The sequence below is a fragment of the Macrobrachium rosenbergii genome, chromosome 3 (assembly GCF_040412425.1).
Source record: "Macrobrachium rosenbergii isolate ZJJX-2024 chromosome 3, ASM4041242v1, whole genome shotgun sequence".
In the NCBI taxonomy this organism is placed as follows: domain Eukaryota; kingdom Metazoa; phylum Arthropoda; class Malacostraca; order Decapoda; family Palaemonidae; genus Macrobrachium; species Macrobrachium rosenbergii.
This window is the reverse complement of record NC_089743.1, coordinates 80,462,471-80,483,527: the sequence shown is the minus strand read 5'-3', so window position 1 is coordinate 80,483,527 and position 21,057 is coordinate 80,462,471. Positions and strand designations below refer to the sequence as shown.

The following is a 21,057-nucleotide window of genomic DNA, read 5'->3' as shown; positions in this document are numbered from 1 at the left end:
TAAGTCGTCATTGATAGAATGTTCCACTTCGACCGAGAATCCATATTACTGAAGGAACTTGCAAGATATTCAGGCCAATTCTTAAGATGATTCTAAAACGTAGTTCTCTTCCTTTACTAGTACACGTTATTCTAGAAGTGATAATATTCAACGAATAACTATCAACAATAACAGATTTGAACATTTAGCAATGTGGCACAACAAAACGGCTTAAACATACTTCCTTGACAAAACACCAATACAGTTAACTTTCTCAGTACTGTACTAACAACAAGATCAACAATGATATTCCTTGCCAAAGTTTATATTGTTATATCACGATTCAGTGGATTATTTTCTGTTCGAATGTGTGAGAGAGATTCTTCTGTGCAGCAACATGAACGAAAGCTTCTTGCAAATGACTGACGACTTCACCTTTTTATTATTCCAACCAGAATCAGTACTAGACGCCATAACAGAAGTTGTAACTTTAGAAGAGTTGTGAAGAGATACAAAGCAAACATGGGTTGATATAGGTGTTGGGATACTTCGTGCATCTGGCAAGTTCAAGGTATATCACCTTCTCTGTGTGAAAAGAGAAAAACATACAACATTCTATTGTTGGCTTACTGCTGATTATAATTCAGTCTGGTCTATAGTTGACCAAAATCCCCCCCTCTTCATTTGGTGGTGACTAAATTTCTGAGATTAAACTACTAGATAGATATTTATTATTAATTCATTAGGTGTATGTAAGACAACTGTTTGTAAGTACCTGCTGTTACTTAAAACTGAGTTAAATGGGAGGATACCACTATGACATTGATTCGAAATGGTTTCCCAGAAGACAACACAGTCTTGGAAAAGACATTCTATTCTGTCATTCCAAATATCATTTTGGCAGCTTATTCAAAGTAGCACAGGCTTCGGCAACATTTTAATGTCATCAGAATTAATTCCCTCTTCGTTACAGTGCAGATGAAAAGGTTACTTTAAAACAGAAAAAGGAAGGTGAATTAACACTACGAGGGTTACTTAGAGATTGAGGAATGGTAATTTACTCTAAATGATCCTTTCATATATATATATATATATATATATATATATATATATATATATATATATATATATATATATATATTATGTATGTATGTTACAGTATATCAGAATGCCTCCTCCTTCTTCGATAAAAACATTTACCTCACGTAACGAAATGCGGGATATGAATAACTTGCAGATTTTTAAAGATGGGGGACGATTCATAGTCGCATCCTAATTCATTTATCTGACTCTTTCTTTATCAAAATCTATATTACACACATTTACGCATTTCTTTCATTGACTTGAAAACTACTAACAATGACGTGTAACAAAGAAGGCATTTAAATTTTTTTCTCAAAGAAAATTAACCTAAATCCTAGGAATCACGTCGCTGGAAGTTTGTGAACAACCGACAGTTTTGACAGAAGCCCCAGCAGTGAAATTATGCCTTCATAACGGCTCTTGTGAGATGCTTTTTTTTTTTTATCATCAAATAGTTTAACCCGATAATGGGTTAACCTACTTGCCTCTGTAAGGCTGGCCCGAAGGGTTTTTTTGTTTTTGTTTTGTTATAAACATATCAGATTTATCTGGCAAGGTAGCAATGGCGGGAAGATGAGGGAATCTGAAAGTACTGCACAAAATAGACCGAGTAAGGGAGCCGTTTCACTGACTACTACTACTACTGCTACTCGTTGGTTGTTCGTGTAACCATTCGACAGATACCTCAAGAAAGGACGCCATATTTATGTCTCGTAAGCAAATTAAATGTTAATTATAAAGGCTTCTCTTATTTGTCATGAGTGTATATATATATATATATATATATGTATGTATATATATATATATATATATATATAATATATATATATATTATATATATTATTAATATATATATTCTTATATTTATTCGTCTACATATCAATCAGTGACCAATTATTATGCTAAATATGTAGGGAAGTCTTTTTCCTTGACTTAACACTCTCTCTCCTCTCTCTCTCTCTCTCTCTCCAACATGAATCGCCTTTGACAGTCCAGAATTTTCTTACCATTCGTCATACTTTATAATCCATGATTGAGTTACTCATAAGATAAATGACTTAATATATCTAATAACCAGAGTAAGATTAAACTACCTATGCATACTTCGATTTATTTTTCCACATATTCTAATGAGACTTCTCTCTTCAGCACCATCAGGAAGAACAGCTCATCCACCACTGAACTTACCACTATGTACTTATTGCATGAGTCTCCTTTTCGTCACACAGACTTGGATACGCTGCGTTTTCGCAGACTCACTAATACATTCTCTGCGTCACACAGACGTCATTTGTAAGCTGCATCAGTGACTGTTTAACATAGCCTACCTACATGATTCTTTTGTATTTTCTTTTTTTCCTCTGGCCCACCTTTCGTGAGAAACAAACCCCTACTTCATGAAGCGCTTCCCTGCACCAGAGCGCGTAATGTTTCCCCACATTCAAAGTTTGTTTGTTAGCCTACATTTCACACATCACGAAGTATTTCTTTCTCCGTTCGTTCATCCGTGTATGTATGGTTATATATTTCACTAGAAACCTGTGCCCCTTAGAAGGGTGGCTTTCAAATATTTCTGGATGGGGTTTGCCCGTCCCACGGCGGCTGGGGCTTCTTGGTTGTCACCATCCAAACAATGACCAGAACCAACGATGTTTAACTTTGCTGATCGAACAGAGAGGTGAATTGCGAATCTATATGTGTGTGTGTGTGTGTGTGTGTGTGTAAATGAAGAGAAAGAGAGGTTGTTATGAATTCCCTAATACCAATTTGCTCTGAGTAAAACATTATTTGATGCAGAGGAAAGAATACACGAAATGCAGTACAATACATCATAATCTCAGCCGCGGGGGTTATAACTCTAGCTTATTACGTCACCATTTTCGTATTAATGATTGCTTAGTCTTGCCTTGGTTGTACTGAGAAAACCCTGAATCATTCTGACTCGTGCTTTGTTTATAGTTTTCTATACTTTTTTCTTTCTCGAATGAGTTTAGTCACTCTTTTCATTCTTTCAGATGAATCTGCAGTAGGTTCCGTCTTTTCTTTTATTTCTGCGTTTTCATTTCGATTAGGCCCATTGCTCCTTTCTCAAATTTTCGAGGCTCAAAAAACTGATTAAACCAGAGTCAACATAAACTCTGCGGTTCGTTGCGATGTCGTCATCAAGTTGATCCTGTTTAGACTGTCATCGGGCGAGTTCCGGAGCATTGCAAAAGTATTAACCTCCATATTTAACCTTAACAAAAAATTCAAGACCGAAATCGTCAAAATTTGAAAATAAGCGAGCTGGCAAGAAAGCAATCAGTCACTATACAGCATTAAGAAAAATACGGGAATAACGACCCTGCCTGACTCAGAATTAATTAACAACTAAGTAGTTTGCATCCCTTACAGGCCCCAAATGGTGACGCCAATTTTATGGCAGCGTATTCGGCTTTCAAAGGAGGCACAAGGTCAATTTGTGTGCGTTTGTCCTCTGTACGGCTTCTTGTAAGGCCTCTAATAATCTGAGGTATGGTAAAAGGTTGAGAAAGAGAGAGACAGAGACAGAGAAAGTGCGTCTTGGTTATACTAAATAAACTAGGTGTTGGCAGAGGTAGCCTGCCTTGTATATAATTCAGATCTTTCGTTTGAAGGTAAACCAAAACTACTGTCTAAATTATCATTCACAACCATACTGTTGCTTTGCCTCTGGAAGGTGGAAGGTTATGTGAATATGAATAAAGTAGACCAAGGACAGAGTTCCACACCCTGGAAATAAGAGAGAAAACAAGTCGCCGAAACGAGCAGTCCAGTTACTGCTATTCTTTACCAAAAATACCTCAACAAAGAACATAAACTCAAATAAACACATTACATCTTTAAAATAAAGACAAAAAAGTAGCATGTATAGTGCCGCTATAGTATGAAAACATTCAATATACTGTATATAAGAAAACTGCTTGTGGGGAAACCATAGAGGGTATATATCTGAGATGCTATCTGTATACCAGTAAACGCATTTTGGTCTTCCACCAGGGCGGCGCTGAAGAGCCTTGCGGCCATCTTTAAAGGTCTGGTAACCCCGCAAATTGAACAGGGGTTTAGTGTGACTGAATTTTTTTTCCTGAATGTTTAATGAGTAAGCGTTTAGTGAATGTTTAGTGGGTGTTTAGGGTTTAGTGAGTAAGTATTTAGTGAGTGTTTGTGAATGTTATTGAATGTTTAGTGAGTAAGTGTTTCACGCGAATGTTATTGAATGGTTAGTGTTTCAGTATTCATTGAATGTTTAGTGTGTAAGTGTTTAGAGAGGGTTTTGGGTTTAGTGAATGTTTAGTGTGTAAGTATTCAGTGCATGTTTAGTGTCTAAGTATTCTGTGAATGTTTAGTCAGTGTTTATGGTTTAGTGAATGTTTAGTGTGTAAGTGTTTAGTGAGTGTTTAGGGGTTAGTGAATATTTTGTGAATGTTAGTGTTTAGTGAATATTTAGTATAAGTGTTTAGTGAGTGTTTAATGAGTGATTAGTGAATTTTCAGTGACAGTTTAGTGTTTAATGAGTGTTTAGAGATCTAATGAGCATTTAGGGTTTAGTGAGTATTTAGTGTTTAATGAGTGTTTAGGGTTTAGTGAGTGTTTAGTGTATAGTGAGTGCTTAGCAAATGTTTAGTGTATAGTGAGTACTTAGAGCATGTTTAGTGTATAGTGAGTGCTTAGTGAATGTTTAGTGAGTGTTTAGCATTTAATGAATGTTTAGTGAGTGTTTAGCATTTAATGAATGTTTAGTGAGTGTTTAGCATTTAATGAATGTTTAGGATTAATTGAGTGTTTAGTGAATATTTACTGGGTGTTTAGGGTACAGTGAGTATTTAGTGAGCATTTAGTGTTTTATGACTATTCTGTGAGTGTTTAGTGTGTAGTGTGTGCCTTGTGAGTGCTGAGTATTCAGTGAGTGTTTATTGTTATTGAGTGTGAGTGTATAGGAAGTGTGAGTGTTGAGTGAGTGTGAGTGTATAGTAAGTGCGAATGTTGAGTGAGTGTGACTGTATAGTGAGTGTGTGTTTAGTGAGTGTACAGTAAGTGTGAGTGTTTAGTGAGTGTAAGTGTATAGTGGGTGTTAGTGTTTAGTGATTGTACTTTACTGTTTAGTTAGTGCTTAGTGACTATGCAAAAAAAGTCCTGTAATTTACAGGAATCATTTATGCTAGACACTGCTTAGGTCCAAGAACAGATGCTTAGGCCTTGACCACAATGGTTGGAGTGCTTAGGCCAACCTGTTGTTGTAAGGAAATTTTTCTCTGTAAAACTGGGTCGAGCAATAATAATAATAATAATAATAATAGTAGTAGTAGTAGTAGTAGTAGTAGTAGTAGTAGTAGTAGTAGTAGTAGTAAAAATAGATAAAAATAATAAAGGTAATAAAGTATAGTACTACGAGCTGGACCTAGACCTTTCAATATGGCCGCCCGAGGTCACACGCTCGGCAGGGAGATCGCCACTCCATGTTATTGACGCTCTATAGGGAAACTCTGTCACGCAACCGTACTTAGAAACACCATTGCAATGCGCAAATCAGCCTAAGTCTAAGCCCATCTCATTAAATCACATCCACTACAGCAGAATAAAGAGCAAGACAGACCTCTTTCCTCCTACGGATAAGCTTCTTACGAAATTGCCAACATCATATGGTCATTAATTCAGTGCATTCTCTCCTTTCGTGCGTCTTCTCTAGGAAAAAATAAACTGGATCTATTTCTGTTGCCCAACTCGATAAACTCCATTCCGTTATTTGCCTTAAGCAGTGCAGCCGGTTCATGTGCTACTTGGCCTACTCAGGAATTCAGGTCGCTATGCCATCTAAGCTGTTATCACGAATTTCCCCAAGACTGGAATTCAGAACAATATCTTTTCACCGACCATCGTTTTTCTTGTTAATATTACTTCAGTATCTTGTACAAACCTTCCATATTTTAATGGCGAGAGTAAATTCATAAATCATATTTAAGATGTTTTTGGTAAGGTACTTTAAGGGGAAAGTAAGATGTTTAGAAAATTCTTCATTTATCACTATACATATCTCCACATTGCTCACATTTCCAGTTCTTCTTGTACCACAAATACTATAATTTTTTCTTTGCATTGTACATCCACACTTCACTTCCAAAGAGGAGAGTTAACTCAACAAGTCTTTCATACTTCAACCTTGATATCCACAGGTACTCATAGTTTCCTTCCCAACCTTCTCGCACACATCCTGCTACCGTTTTGGCATCACCTGCTCTTTGATTCACCTCGTCTCTTATTATGCTATCACCTGGAACACTTACTCCTAAATACTGATAAAAACCTGCAGCTTTCACATTCTCGCTCACGTTTACTCTCAACTTTCTCCTCTTGCAAACACTATAAAACTCCTTCAGTAATCTCTACGGTTATTGGTTTTTTTTTTAACTAACCCCAAGCATTACCATATTGCCTGCAAAAGCCAGCCACTCCATTCACAGCCCATTTTCTTTTCACACGACTGGCATCCATATGTACTGTCCGTCCCCTAACCACTCGCATCATACTCTTGTCTCAGCTCCATGTTAACGCACACATACATAACTATATATATATATATATATATATATATATATATATATATATATATATATATATATATATATATATATATATATATATATACTGTATAGTTGGCAGGTAGTATCCCCTGAAAACAGATGCTCATGATAACCTCCTTTCTTACAGATTCGAACCCATACACCACTGAAGCAGTAGACCAATGCTTAGACCTTTGATTTCGAATCCCAAAGAAGAGGTTGTTGTTAACCTCTATTTTTAGGCAAAACTGCCCGCCTACAATTTGAACATCACCTTAGGCCCACTGAGAGGAAGGGTGAATGTGTTCATCCAATGAGGATGGTTTAGGGAAAGAGTGACATCATTATTAGAGGTGTGGTGGTACCCACTACGAAACCTTACACATACAGTCGTATATCTGGTTCTACTTCATTTATACTTCTAGCAGATGAATGGATTAAAAATTACCCACTGCTTTAATGGTCAGTGGTTCGAATTCCCAAAGAAGGAGGTTACTTTAATGGCCAGTGGTTCGAATCCCCAAGGAAGGAGGTTACTGCAATCATATATACATATATATATATATATATATATATATATATATATATATATATATATATATATATATATATATAATCACTCAAAACCAGAGGTGAAGAAACAACATACTACTGTAGGTGTAGGTCCTGACTGACTCCAAACTCATTTCTAAGCCATTGGCAAAGTCCTTCGTCAATGACTAAGAAATAAATGCAGAACGGTCAGGACCTGCACACAGGGGCGTCGCTAATGGGGGAGGGGTGTGTGCCAGGCAGCCCTGGCACCCCCCAGTCAAATTTTTGGGGCTCCCCCCAGTTGAAATTCCCTTTGTAGCTAAACGTTAACCCTTTGGTGGTCAAAAGCAGATGTGTTGGTCCCTGTTACCAGTATAAGTGAATGGTTTTCTTTCTTTTTTCTCTTTTTTTTTCGTTTTAAGCACAACTGACACATGTAATGCTGGTGATAGGCCTATTATTTTGTTCGGATTTGATCCATTCTAATGGTATTAATATTCCCTATTTGATCCTTTTACATGCCATTGGAATGTTTTAGCTGAGAAAGTATTTGAAATATTTTTAGTTTATTTACAGTTGTGCTATATATCTAGTGACCTTATTTTGGTTCTTGCTACCTTTACAACTTATATACAGTAGAGCTGAGAAAAGTATGGATACAGTTATGGGTTTTTAACACAAATGACATGTTTGTTCATGATGTTTTGATCCAACTTAATGTTATCAACTTATGTATGAAGTGATTGAAACTATAGTTACAGCTTTGAAGAAGTTAAGTATACCTTAGTTTTACCAGACCACTGAGCTGATTAACAGCTCTCCTAGGGCTGGCCCGAAGGATTAGACTTATTTTACGTGGCTAAGAACCAATTGGTTAGGTACTTAGCAACGGGACCTATAGCTTATTGTGGAATCCGAACCACATTATAGCGAGAAATGAATTTCTATCACCAGAAATAAATTCCTCTAACTCTTCATCAACCGGCCGGAGACTCGGACTCGGGCCTAGCGAGTGCTAGGTCCACAGCTCTACCAACTCGTCTCACGAAGGGAGAGGAGATGAAGAAGAGGGAATGGGATAGGTCGAAATTTTGAAGAGATTTTGGAGGGTCATAAGTCTTTTGTGTTATTGATGATATGCGCTATTTTGATATATTTACATAGCAAGGATATTATACTATAGTTGAAAATTACGACTTGATAACAGAAATTAGGCTAGTGTTGAATATAAGGTTGTGAAGATATTTACATTACAGTATTTGGTACATTTGCATGTGGCAAGAGTTGAAATTTTAATTGAAATTTGAGCTCTATAATTCAAATACTGGTTTACTAATTATTATTATTATCATTTTCCTTTAGTTCACATGGATATATAGGCTACATTTGAGAATAGCATATTTTACTAATTACAATATTGGTATATTAGTTTTATGTAATTTTCTTTGGCTCCCCCCAAAAAAAAATATCTTGGCCGCACCTATGCCCCCACCGATGGGATGCCAGCTACGCCACTGCCTACACAATGTGGCTTAGAAATATTGTTGAAACCGGTCAGGACCTACACCGAGTATGTTGTTTCTTCATCAGTGGTTTTGAGTGACACACACACAAATATATATATATATATATATATATATATATATATATATATATATATATATATATATATATATATATATATATATATATATATAATTTTTTTCAAGGGAACGTAATAGAGATTACCCTTGTGACAACGAAGAGGCGAACGGGTATTTGGGTGCGGGAAATTAGAACCATTACGAGAGAGAGAGAGAGAGAGAGAGAGAGAGAGAGAGAGAGAGAGAGAGAGAGAGAGAGAGGCATAAATTTTTAAAAGGCCTAATAAAGAGCTAGCAAATTATGTAAGGGAAACATACTTGGCTATATGAGGGTTTCTGTTAGGCTAGGTTATTACCTGTTAAAACTCAGAAACAGCACACTGCCCAGAAGCACATTAATATAGATAAGTTAGGAAAAATAGATATGGGTTAAAAGTAAACTAATCTCATAATAACAGCAAAAGTAATTGCTGTATATTTGATCTATATCTGTCTTAAAAGACAGTACCCGCAGAAAGGTTTTGTGGAATTTGGAGTGAGTTGAGAAATACTGCGAAGGAACCTACGTGATAGCAACTATTTGTAAATTTCTTTTCTCATGTCTGACTCAATATTAAGTTAATAATCTTGTTTACATTTCCGGGTAAAATCTGTTGGTGTGAATTAACGATTCTTCCTATTTAAAAGAATAAGATTTAATAAGAAAATTACTTGTTTAGAGAAGGACGAATATTCTTCATGCGTATGAAAATAAACTTGTCTTCATTTGTTTTCAATGAATTCCTCGTTTGGTTACTGAATCGCATCTTATACCCCAGTTAATTTTTTTAGTGCTAATATTGAATGAACAGTTGTAGTTTTAGGCCTAGGCACTTTTTTCTGAATCGAGTGCCCATTCTAGAGAAGACCCCCAGCAGCTGGGCCAGTGACACATAGGCCTAGGCTAGGCTAGTGCAACTACTTTATAAAGCAGCTTCCAGGTAAGAAATGATGGCATAACTTTGGTCAACAATTACTAACTGCTTGTAGGCCCAATTGAATTTACTATTGAAATGTTGTTAGTTTATCTGATAGATTTTAAAGTTTTCATTGACATATATTTAAAATGGACATGTTTGTTCCCTCGTAACCAAACTCCCTCATCTGACAATCTAGGTGACGTTTGTGGGGAACCAGGATTTTTGGGCTAGGAACGTGGGGATGGTTAGACTATTAGTTGACACATCTAACATACCCTAACCTTCCATAGCCTAACCTAATCTAGAGGGCCACGCCGTACATGTCTGGGAGTGGGTCGAAGCCTAACTGGACTTAGATTATCATCAATCATAGGATGAAATAGCGATTTATCCCAACCTAACCTAATGCCACCAAGCATTGAATGAAATACATGGATGTAGCCCAGCCTAACCTAATTTAGATCGTAGGGTCCGATTTGACTGGGACTCCTCAACCTAACTTGGCATGGGGCACCAAGAATTATAGGGTAATAGTCTATACAAGGGTGGATTGTAACCTAGTCCTCCTTGACTAAGTCAAATGTGGTACAGATGGTCATTCCTCATACGTTGATATCACGGCTGTTTTATGTTAATTTTCCTCATTATCATAAGACACCAATTTAATACTGTCAGCTCTTCACTTTCCTTTATCTCTCCATTTCAGGTTAAGTGACAAAGACATTTTTTCTCCATGCACTTTACATTTCCATTTTTCTTATTCACAGATTTATAAATGACATGTCGCACAGTATTATTCTGCTCTTTAGCGCCATCAAATTTCTTTTCATTATTGTTGGAAACTCAGGACAAAATGTAGCAAAAATCCCCCCATCCAGCTGCTCAGATTAGCAAAAACCACAAGCTACAGTAAGGTTTTGTGCCTCTTTCTCCACTACCAAGATTTGGAGCATTTTTGTTGTTAACATTTTTCCTGAAGCTTATTAGATTTCCCATTTTTAGACAAGTAGGTTAATTATTTCCATCATTGCTGGCTGTAGGTAGAGAAGAGCATCAGCAAATTGCTTTTAATTAGTCTTATATGTTTTAGAAAGTTTCCCGTTATATGCACTTATAAAAGACCATGATTTTTTTTTTAGTATTATTACAGCTTCTGGTCAAATCTGGATATTTAATATTTTTTACTTGCTATCATATATTTTTGTCATGATTCATACGAAATATTTACTTCGCATCTTCCGCAAATTAAGAGTTACGGAGATATTTGCCGATGAATATTGCCTTGCTATTATTGCAAGGATGCGTTTATGCTGCCATGTCAGTTTTTCTGCTGATGCGTTTTTGTTTTTGTCAATTATTGTATAAAAATGCCCAATCGTCTTTTGTTTTTCGTTATGAATTATAAGTACGGTACAAATACTGAAACCTGATTGGTTGCTTTGTTTCAAGAATATCCAATTAACTGCGATTTGGAATAAGCCGCTTTTACAAAAGTGCGCTTTCAGTTGATCGCCATGGATTCCACGACACGTCTGCAGTGGGTGTTCTCTGTCTTACTTTTTGAGGCTATTGGTCGTTTCCATGGACATACAATGGAACTCCACAGGTTGTGAATATTTTTTCGTGAACATTTAGTACTACCGACAAGTGTTCAGTGTCTGAAGTGTGAATCTTTTTCGAAAAGGGGAAAATATTGCAGTTCGGTCCGAATTTCAATCGAAACTGTAACTAGACGTTAGGGGGTAAAATTTCGTTCCCTGCACCCTGTGGCGCGCCAAGATCATCAGCCAGAACATACGAGCTTGCAACAATATTTAAATGTGCATAAGCCGCCAGAGCGCGCTGGCAAACACCTGAAACTGAGAGCAAACCCATGGCGGCTGCGTATCTCAAATCTAATCATCCAGGTAGAAACAAAGGTCAGATTGCTTTTCTGAAAGCACACTGTTTTTAAGCTTAGGGAAAATAATTTTATATCGGAAAATGTGAATTTGACCGAAACTAAATTTATCTTTTTGTGCTGCTGTTCAGTGATTCTCATTTTTTATTCTACCAATATTTGCAAGCTTGTTTTTATTACTCGTTCACCGCCGTTTTCGATGTTGTTATGAGTGTTTTACTGTTCCTTAGCTTCATCCACATTCAATGTGAGCTTTCCATTTTTTTAGGCACTTTCTGAAATGGGTTTTCTAGCCATTTAAACAACCGTATATTACACTTGGCAATTCCTGCCATTTTGCATCATCTTTTGGTCAACTAATTCACTACTACAGTTTATCCTTTCTTCATGAGCCTCCAATATCAAGGACAAGGAGCATACGCAGTTGCACTTACTGGAAATAGTCAACTCACTTTCACTATCCATTCTCTGCTTTACAGTATGCTGACGTCAAACATTGGCGATTCAAGACCCCGACCGTCGTAACTTGCTCAGTACGACACGGTCACGCTCTAGGCACTACCAAATCGGCATCAGTTGGCATGGTTCGCAACTGCGTCGCCGAGTTTGGCGACGTCCTCCAAGTGATGGCGTATGTGCAAGGCTGCACAGCACCTACCCAGTCGAGCCACGACGATTGTCAAGAGTCGCCAAGTCATGCCGCATGATGCAACTGTGTCATAATGTCATCACAACTGATGAGACGGCGTCGGCATTGGATTACATGAGATGTAACTAGCAATGTTGACATGTGCCATCCAGTACGACACACGCCATGCACTTGGCAACCCACAGCGTGTGCAGTGTATTTGGGCCCTTGTGAGGATGAGGTTTGTTCTCTTTTTTCCTTTTTGTTATTGTTCACACAATAATAAAAAGAAAAAAAAGTTCTTCTTGTAACTGTTTTCTAATAATGCAACTGTAAATTCTTTTTGTATATTTTCAAGGTTATTACGAATAGGCATTTTCACGACACATGACGCTGCCATTGCACCTGTCGGCATGGGAAGTAACGAACTCAGGCATAAATCGTCATGCCTTCACAGACGTCGCCGTTGAATGTGGGCGTGGCCTGAATCATTGGCGTCTGTCGTGTATGACTATGCAAGTTCGTACAGGTAATCTCGTCTCAACGTTCGCACTGCTGTTGTAAATGTTCATTACGTATGACGTCGTGGTGTTTCGATCAGCTGACTTTTTTTTTTTCTTTCTTGAGGCCAATCGGCCGCGTGGTAATGAGCAAAGTACAGCAGTCGCAGTCTTGAATCGCCAATGTGTGATGATGGCATTATGTCTTGGTCACACATTTGCGATTCAAGGACTCGCAGTGCGTAACTGCTGAAAAATTGCTAATTGCGACGTCATTATGATGTAATTACGACCAAATTACCAACAATCGCCATGAATCGTTACCACGTCGCCAAGTTTGGCACCATGCACCAAGTGATGACAGATCTTTTAGGCTGTTTAAAATGTACGTGGTCTGGTTGCGCCGACTGTCATTTGTTGTCATGTCATTGGGCACTATGCAACATTAATGCAATGGCATTGCCATTTGTTGTAATTAGATTGCACAAATTGTAATTTGCAATTGCAACAGGCACCATCAAATAAAACATCCACCATCACTTGGTGCATGTCACCAAACTTGGCGACACAGTAGCGATTCACGTTGATTGTTGGCGATTTGTTCATAATCACAGCGTAATGACGTCGTAATTAGCAAAATTTCGGCAGTTGTACATTGCGCGTCCTTGAATCGCAGGTCGCGGACTTCCTTGTCTTCTTCGCTGAGAGTTGCTTCTCTCCGGTTCAGTCGTGAAACACTTAGGTCCACATTCGGCCTAGTCTTTCACGTGGAGGTAGTCCTTTTTTCCTCAGTCGAGATTTAGCTACTGATGAGAAGCTTCGATCCTTCTTGCTTTCCCAGGGACCTCAGGCCCCTGGGCGGCATGTGACTCTCATTTAAGGTTCCTGTCTTGTGCTCCACACGCGCCCTTGTGAGAGTCATCAGACAGAGATATGATTCAAGACCATCTCTCGTCTCGCTCCGACATTGGAGAAAAGGATAGACGATCTTCATGAACCCTCTTTGCTGTGGGCATTCAAGAGATGGGGATCAGTAGCTTGACTCCATCTCAGGTGTCGTAGCAAACTCTTAACCTGTTGACACCTGAAAGCAGAAACGTGGTCTCATCAGGCCACATTTATGTCTTTCTACCTTTGGGTTTTTGCCCGCAAGCCCTAGGAACCCCCTCCCCCTTTTCCTTGGACCTGTGATGGGTGCTCAACAAGTAGTGTTTTCTTACCCAGCTCCTACAAGAGGACAGGTAGCATCTCACCTAAGGTGTGCAGTTCTGGAAGTGGGAGGGATTACGAGGGTGGCTGGCCTCTCCTTCTCCTCCTTCCTCGTCCCCCTGCTTCTAATCCTTTGGGCAGAAAATGGGACTCAAACCGACACTTGTAGGAACTGACATCTGATGCGGTAATCTTACACACCGAGCACCCTTTCTATTTTTCTTTCTTAGAATCATAGAATCATATGTATATGTATGTGTATGTATATTATATATATATTATATATATACAGGCAGTCCTCGGTTTACGACGGGGGTTCCATACCTACGCTGCGTCGTAAACTGAAAATGGTCGTAAACCAAAAAATCGTCGAAAGTTGTCAAAAATGCAAGGAAAACCTTACTTTTAATGCTTTTGGTGTATTGAAAATGGTGTATTGAGTTTTTCATCAAAAAAAAACTCCAAATTTTTATTATTCTGCCGTTTTGGAGCCATATTTTTTCCGTCAGATTGGCATCAAAAGTGTCGTAGCCCCAGAACGTGTCGTAAAACAGGAAATAATTTCTGATGAATATATTTGAAAAGCGTCTTAACCTCAGAACTTCATAAGCCAGACCCATCAAAGAAACTGGGACTGTATATATATATATATATATATATATATATATATATATATATAATACTGTAAATATATATATATATTATATATATATATATATGATTATAATATATATATTATAAATATATATATGATTATAAGTTGCTTGACTCATAAAGTGCCAGTGCTGTGCATGTGGTGCACTGTAGGCATTACTTAAGGTTCTTTGCAGCGTCCTTTCGGCCCCTAGCTGCAACCCCTTTCATTCATTTTACTTGTACCTCCGTTAATATTCGCTTTCTTTCGTCTAACTTTCCAGCCTCTCCCAACAATTGCTTCGTAGTGCGACTGCGTAAGTTTTCTTCCTGTTACACCTTTCAACCTTTATACTCTCAATTTTCTGCTCAGCGCTGAATGGCCTCATAGGTCCAAGTACTTGGCCTCTGGCCAAAATTCTATATTCCATTCCATTCCGTTCCTATAAGCTCTGCTGGTCACTTTTTGTCAGATTTATGTGTGTTTGTAATAGTCGCAATGACCTCGTGATTTTTGTATTTCTTCAAACTCTCTGGAAACGCTTGTCACTCCAAATAAAGAAACTGACACCACTGGCAGAGTTCGAACCCGCACCCGATATGTCAGTGCGAGGTTAACCTTAGCAAGGTTCTTCATTTTGATCCAGTTTTAGCATTGTCGGCCAATATTCATGAAACCTTAAACTAAGTTTGATTATTATTCTGAGTTTTTATTGCTTCCTTAGAAACTAACGACGCATTTTATATAGCATTTTATTCCATTTCTGCAAGAGGTGGGATTCAGCATTACTTTCAGGCAGCTTCATAACTACTATAAAATTATATAATTTCCAGTATGAAACGACACTTTATCCGTAATTTTTGACATTCAGTAACGATACCGGAAATAAAGACTACTGACTGACAGATGTCCTCCATTGTAGTACAATGGCCTTAGGTATGGCTGAAACATCAACCGGGGACGATGGGAAATTTGTTAAGAATCCAAAGCTGAGAGCATAGCTTGTGATTTAGTCTTGTTAAGAATGAAACAAAGATAAAAATTTTCATTGTGTGTTATATTGTCAAATAGGAACAGCCAAGGACAGCATAAGCTCTACTGACTTCAAGAAAGAAATGCCTGTCATGGGAAATCGCCCTTTTTAGGAGAGTAAATAACTTTAAATGCTTCATGCCTCACTTTTTAAAGGAAGTTTGAAGTAACCCGAACACCCAAAATATGGAAATCTGTCAAAGATTAAAAAACTAACTAGTGCTAGTAATCCATTGTGCATGTAGCTGAATCCCAGCATGTAGGCTATGCAATGAATTTTTGTCTAGTCTTTTCCCCAATTCAGGAAGATTTTGAATTATCCAAATATTCTGTGAAGTATATGGCGTGTGTGTGTGTGTGCGTCACGCTCATGTGTTAGAGGGTTGTGCCGTTGTGCCATTGTATGCTAATGTTTCTTAAGACTCTTCTTCAGGTTGATGACTTTTATTACGACTTATGATTTAATGCAGTGTGTTTATTGCTTAGTATCGTGTCCAAGAGCTAATTTAACGCATTATTTTACAAGTACAGTGTCACATAATTGACTGTAGTACTTTATAATAAAAATGGGAGCATGGTCTTTGTCTTACAGCATTTATTGGACCTCGTGATTTAGATTTACTGTGATTATGCCTTGTAATCAAGATCCTACATATGATATTTGAACAGGTTGTTAATGTTTAGTTAGGTCTCTTACTCTGCTGCTGGTATTTGTCGTGAAATGCTGACTTTTGACTCAATCTGGGGATTTAATGAGGATATTGTGTCTTTATGCGTATGTTTGTGTAGCTGTGTCTTGTATTTGTGTTTTTTTTTTATTTTGTGGAATAATGCATGTCACATTTTTTCATATAGCCACGTTTATCAAATATTTCACAAAGGGAAGTGGATGATTAAACCTTTTAGAGAGGATCCTTCAAGTTCTTCTGCTCACTGCAATAGATGTCGTAGTCTAGATCTGTGTTGCGATAAGTAGGTATGCAAACTGCTATCTTGACTAGTTTAAATTATGCGAATTCTGCTTCTAAGCATTAAGACTACGGCGTGCAGGCTATTGCTGAATTCTAAATAGAGCAAGTTATTTTTCTTTTTTAAAATAAAATTTACATACAGAAGCAAATAAAGATGCTCATTTGATAGCTGGCAGAACCAAATAAACATGTTCATTTGACATCTCTCAGTCTCATATCAAGATAGTTAATCTTTGTGTGCTATGGTCAGTCTTTGAAGATTTTTTGTTTTACTTTCGTTACTAGCTGCTAATTGAAACCCACAAAGCTCAGTAGACGCACACACAACTTACAAGCCATCGATTACTGATTTATCAGAGGAGAATACAAGAATGGTTGTCCTTCGAGCGGGTCTGCGAAAAAAAACAAACAAAATGAACTGATTTCTTTAAAGAAACAGACAAAATATACTTTAATTTGTTTGGAGGGTCAAAAAAAAAAAAAAAAAAAAAAAAAACCCTGGCGGGTATGAAAAAATAAACGAAATATGGTTGCTCTGAATTTCGTTGATATTGGTGCTCGATGTCACGCCAAAGTTTTGTCCCGATTTGAACGAGGAATTTTTTTTTTACTTTTTTTTCTGGAGGGAAAAGGAAGTTTAGAAGAAAGAAGTATGTCATAATTTTCTGAATTTCATCTAATTTCTATTTCAAGCCATTGTTTAATGGCGACTCATCAGGCCGAGTTATTTATTTTTTATATTCTGGAACGGAGGTAAATTTATAGATTCTGAAAACACGTGGAAAGCTCCTGGTTTCACAATCTTAATGTAGCCTAATGGGCATGTAAGTCATTCCTCCTTTGGATGTATTAAGCTTTATTCCACAGATATTGCTCATAAGTTCGTGATTAATAATATTCCACTGATATTATTCATAAATTAGTCTTTGATAATATTCTACAGTTATTGTTCATGAGATCGTGAATAATAACTTTTTTTTATATATAAATCTGAAAAATGATAACGTTCCATTTTCCAGAAATTTGCTTTTGACTAAGGTAGAAGCTAGCTGAAGCCAGCTAGGTAAGTCTGAACCTCAGTGACTGGGGACTGAAACGAAAACTGCTCTGTGTCTAGGGTCAGGTGCAGACAGAAATCCTAAAGGGCCCACTGAAAAATTGCCAGCAGGTCTGTCCCCACTGCTTTTTTGTGTCCTACCCTAATTTTGTCGTTTCTTCGATTAATTAATATGTTCCCCTCTTATCCTTCAGCGTGATTGGCTCGCTTGTGTCAGACCTAAATTGAAACTGAACTTGAAAAAAATTGCACAATTCTTACCCGGACCATCTATGTTGTTGAACCTCGTTCAAGTTAAAATTCCTATCATAGGCTGCTTATGTTACAAATATAAAGAAATAAAAGCGTTCAGACGGAGCAGCCTTCACCAAGGCTGAGAAGTTAATTTCCCCCTCCCCCCCTCCCCATCCCAAGGAAAAATCCATATTTTCCTAATGTTTCGCAGAAATTCGTTCTTCTGTTTTTCCGTAAGCCAGCTAACATTAGACAAACGAACAAACTGAACCAAAAGCGTAACGGCCTTACTTTGAATTTTGTCTTCACTGTTACTTGCAATTGCATTTCGCAGAATCTCTCTTCTGTTTTGTCTTTATAGTTTAAGAAAGTTTCAGTGTTGCTGTGACCCTGGCACAAAATTATTTTATGAATCAAACTATCATTGGCTCTGCAAACCGGTTTAAAATCCCACTTTTCAGGCTCTCTCTCTCTCTCTCTCTCTCTCTCTCTCTCTCTCTCTCTCTCTCTCTCTCTCTCTCTCAGTATGAGATGAAAGATGAGAACTTGAGAAGGATTTAAAATGAACTTAATAACATATGTTGGGATTCTAAGAATTAAAGTTCGTTAAGAGATCAATTAGCCTAATTGTTAGTCTACTTACGATCATTATTGTTTATTGAAAACCAACATCAAATCACTTTTGGTGTCGGTAATTCTGAAGCTTATTTGAAGTCAAAATTGAGGTTAGTGCTCGTGCTTCGAGTAAATACAAATGACCGAGTCACGCTGACGTGCTTCGCGTTATCTGGATTATTGCGCAAATCCCAGAGCCGTTACACAGGTCACGGAAACAGAGCGATCGTCTCGAAAGCGAGGAAGCTATCTTAGTCAAAGTTGTAGGTCCTTGTAAATCATCTTCTTGTTTTGATGTTTTGATTGTTTTAACGTGTTAATTGTATTTCTTGTTTGACTGCTAATATAGTTTATAAACCATCGGATTTGCTACTCGGCCGAAAGTTATGTAATTATTATTATCATAATTTTCTTTTTTCTTTGATTTCAGTGAAACTTGGTAGGTTGGTACCATGTCCCTTGGTGATTATTTTATGTAAATGTTTTTTTAGTTTTTTTCCCTAGATTTCAATAATTAAGATTAAGTTCTTTGGCATCGTATTAGTTACGTTGACCTTGGCCTACTCTTCAATGAAGAGGTCATTTGTGAGGTCAGTATCCTATTTTTCACTCATTTTGATGAAACTTTATAGGCAGGTACCTTGGAGGTTGGGGATTTTTTTTTTTTTTCAAAATATTTGTGACATTGAACTTTATTGTAAGGTCACTTGCCAGTTTCACTTTTATTCATTAGTTAGATATTTCCACAGGAGATTTAAAAAAAAACAGTGGCATTTATTATCTGACTGCATTATTTGGGATTAGTCACTAATTTGTGGAGATTCTCTCGGCTTGAAACTCCTATGTACAACTAGACCGAAGCCTCTGTGTACTACATCGCCCTCTTTGATGCTTTCTCTCAGTACTAGTGATATGGTTATTGATCTAAAAGAATATATCGTAGGGAATGTAGACAAGGATACCCTTGCTGTATTAACATGCTCCCGCTAAATGCAAAATGAGGTGTTTACTAACTTTATCAGAGCTGTAGAGTGATCAAGTAGTGATGTGTTCGGTTTGGTAAGAGGATGAACTCCAGAAAAACTTAGACTTTGTTAATTGGCCTATTTTAAGGATTTCATTATATTGTTTAATACGCTTTGCATATATAACATTTGTATGAATAATTCTGAATATTTAGCAATAATTGTGATCTTGTAAAGTTCTTGGCCTGTTTACCTTTTTTTTTTTGATAATATTTGAAATTAATCAAAGAATTCTATAAGTCTTAAACCAAAGGGTCTACATAAGTCCCTCATCATGAGCTTGAGTCTACCGCTAAAGAATAATTGAACATCTTGACAAAAGTTACGTTGCTCGCTTTCCCTAAACCTCATCATCAGTAAATTTGTTGGGAGGGGTCGGGGTGGGGGTCACGGTAGTTAAAATGTTGTGCTTACGTTTACATGCTATCAAAACTATTGGTTCCATTTATAAAGTCATATATTAAACCAATGATTTTTATAGATGGTCTGACATTTTACCATTATAATAAATATAGGCATGTAAATTTCATAAAAAGGTCTTCGTCATCCGTTTTCGGATCAAGGCGTCGGATTTCATATGGAAAAAAGAGAATGAAGTGTATGAACAACAAAACCCCTTTCATTTATCTTACTGTTCCTCCGTTCATATTATCTCCCTTCCATCTTACTTTCCACCCTCTCCTAGCACTTGTTTCTTAGTGCAAATCCATCCATCCATAAATGAACAACTAAGGCCTTATTTGTCCTTCAGGTTCTTTGAGTTCGGAGGTATTTCCTTTGCGTCAGCTCCTCCTGAACTCTTAATTTCTTGTTTCTTGCCTTCCCCGTTCCGTGTAGAAGTCTTCCTTTTCCTCTAATCTGTCATCTTCAGACAGGAAGTTTCCTACTATATCTCTCATTTTCTTGGAATGGTTGTTGTACCGTTCGTTTAATGCTTTACATTTCAGTACAGAGTGTATTAAATCTTCTGCTGCCCAATACACACTATCTTCTATTTCTGTCTTCAATTCCCTATATATTTGTAAACTGCTGCAACTGTTAACTTCTTCCTTCCAGTTTTACTAGTCATTTCTCTTCCTTTTTGTCCTTATTTCATCTTTCTCCATCTTCGTGAGCATTCATTTATCTGCTAATTTATTTTCACACGAGTTAATTTACCCAAATTCGAGCAGAGATCATTCATAATTATAATGAAAGCTATTGGCCCACATATTTTGCTGCTACCCGTTAATGTTAATATTTTCTGTCTGTCAGTCTCTAACTCAAGGCTTCTGTTGTTATTCTGCTTGTAAATTATGTATTTTTTTCGGCAACTTTGGTGCATTTTGCAAACTTTATATGTTTTTGTGCCACAATTCGCGCACATTTTTTTTTTATCTCAACGCCAGTTCATTTGGTCTAATTCGGCGTCACATATGTTTCTTGTTTTTCCTTTCACAACTGCTTGTATCCGGCAACTGTTTTGTTGCAGTTTCAAAGAACGTGTCGGCATCAGGCTAGATGTATTTTGGTCTTGTCGCAGTGTCGTTGGACTA

The 21,057-nt window shown here is 37.3% G+C and overlaps 1 protein-coding gene across 4 annotated transcripts in view; it reads right to left on the bottom strand.

Moving 5' to 3' along the window:
- Positions 1-21,057, bottom strand: part of LOC136826082 (mucin-2-like) — a 71,124-nt gene that overhangs the window by 5,951 nt on the left and 44,116 nt on the right. Inside the window, exon 7 of one of the 4 annotated variants that reach the window (XM_067083065.1) lies at positions 16,924-16,983. The exons of 2 other annotated variants lie outside the window; for them this stretch is intronic. In XM_067083065.1, the coding sequence (XP_066939166.1) occupies positions 16,945-16,983 (39 nt within the window). In that variant the 3' untranslated portion in view covers positions 16,924-16,944. Of the gene's footprint in view, positions 1-424; positions 565-16,923; positions 16,984-21,057 lie in introns of those variants that run through there. One more of the 4 variants, XM_067083072.1, reaches the window with a different exon arrangement.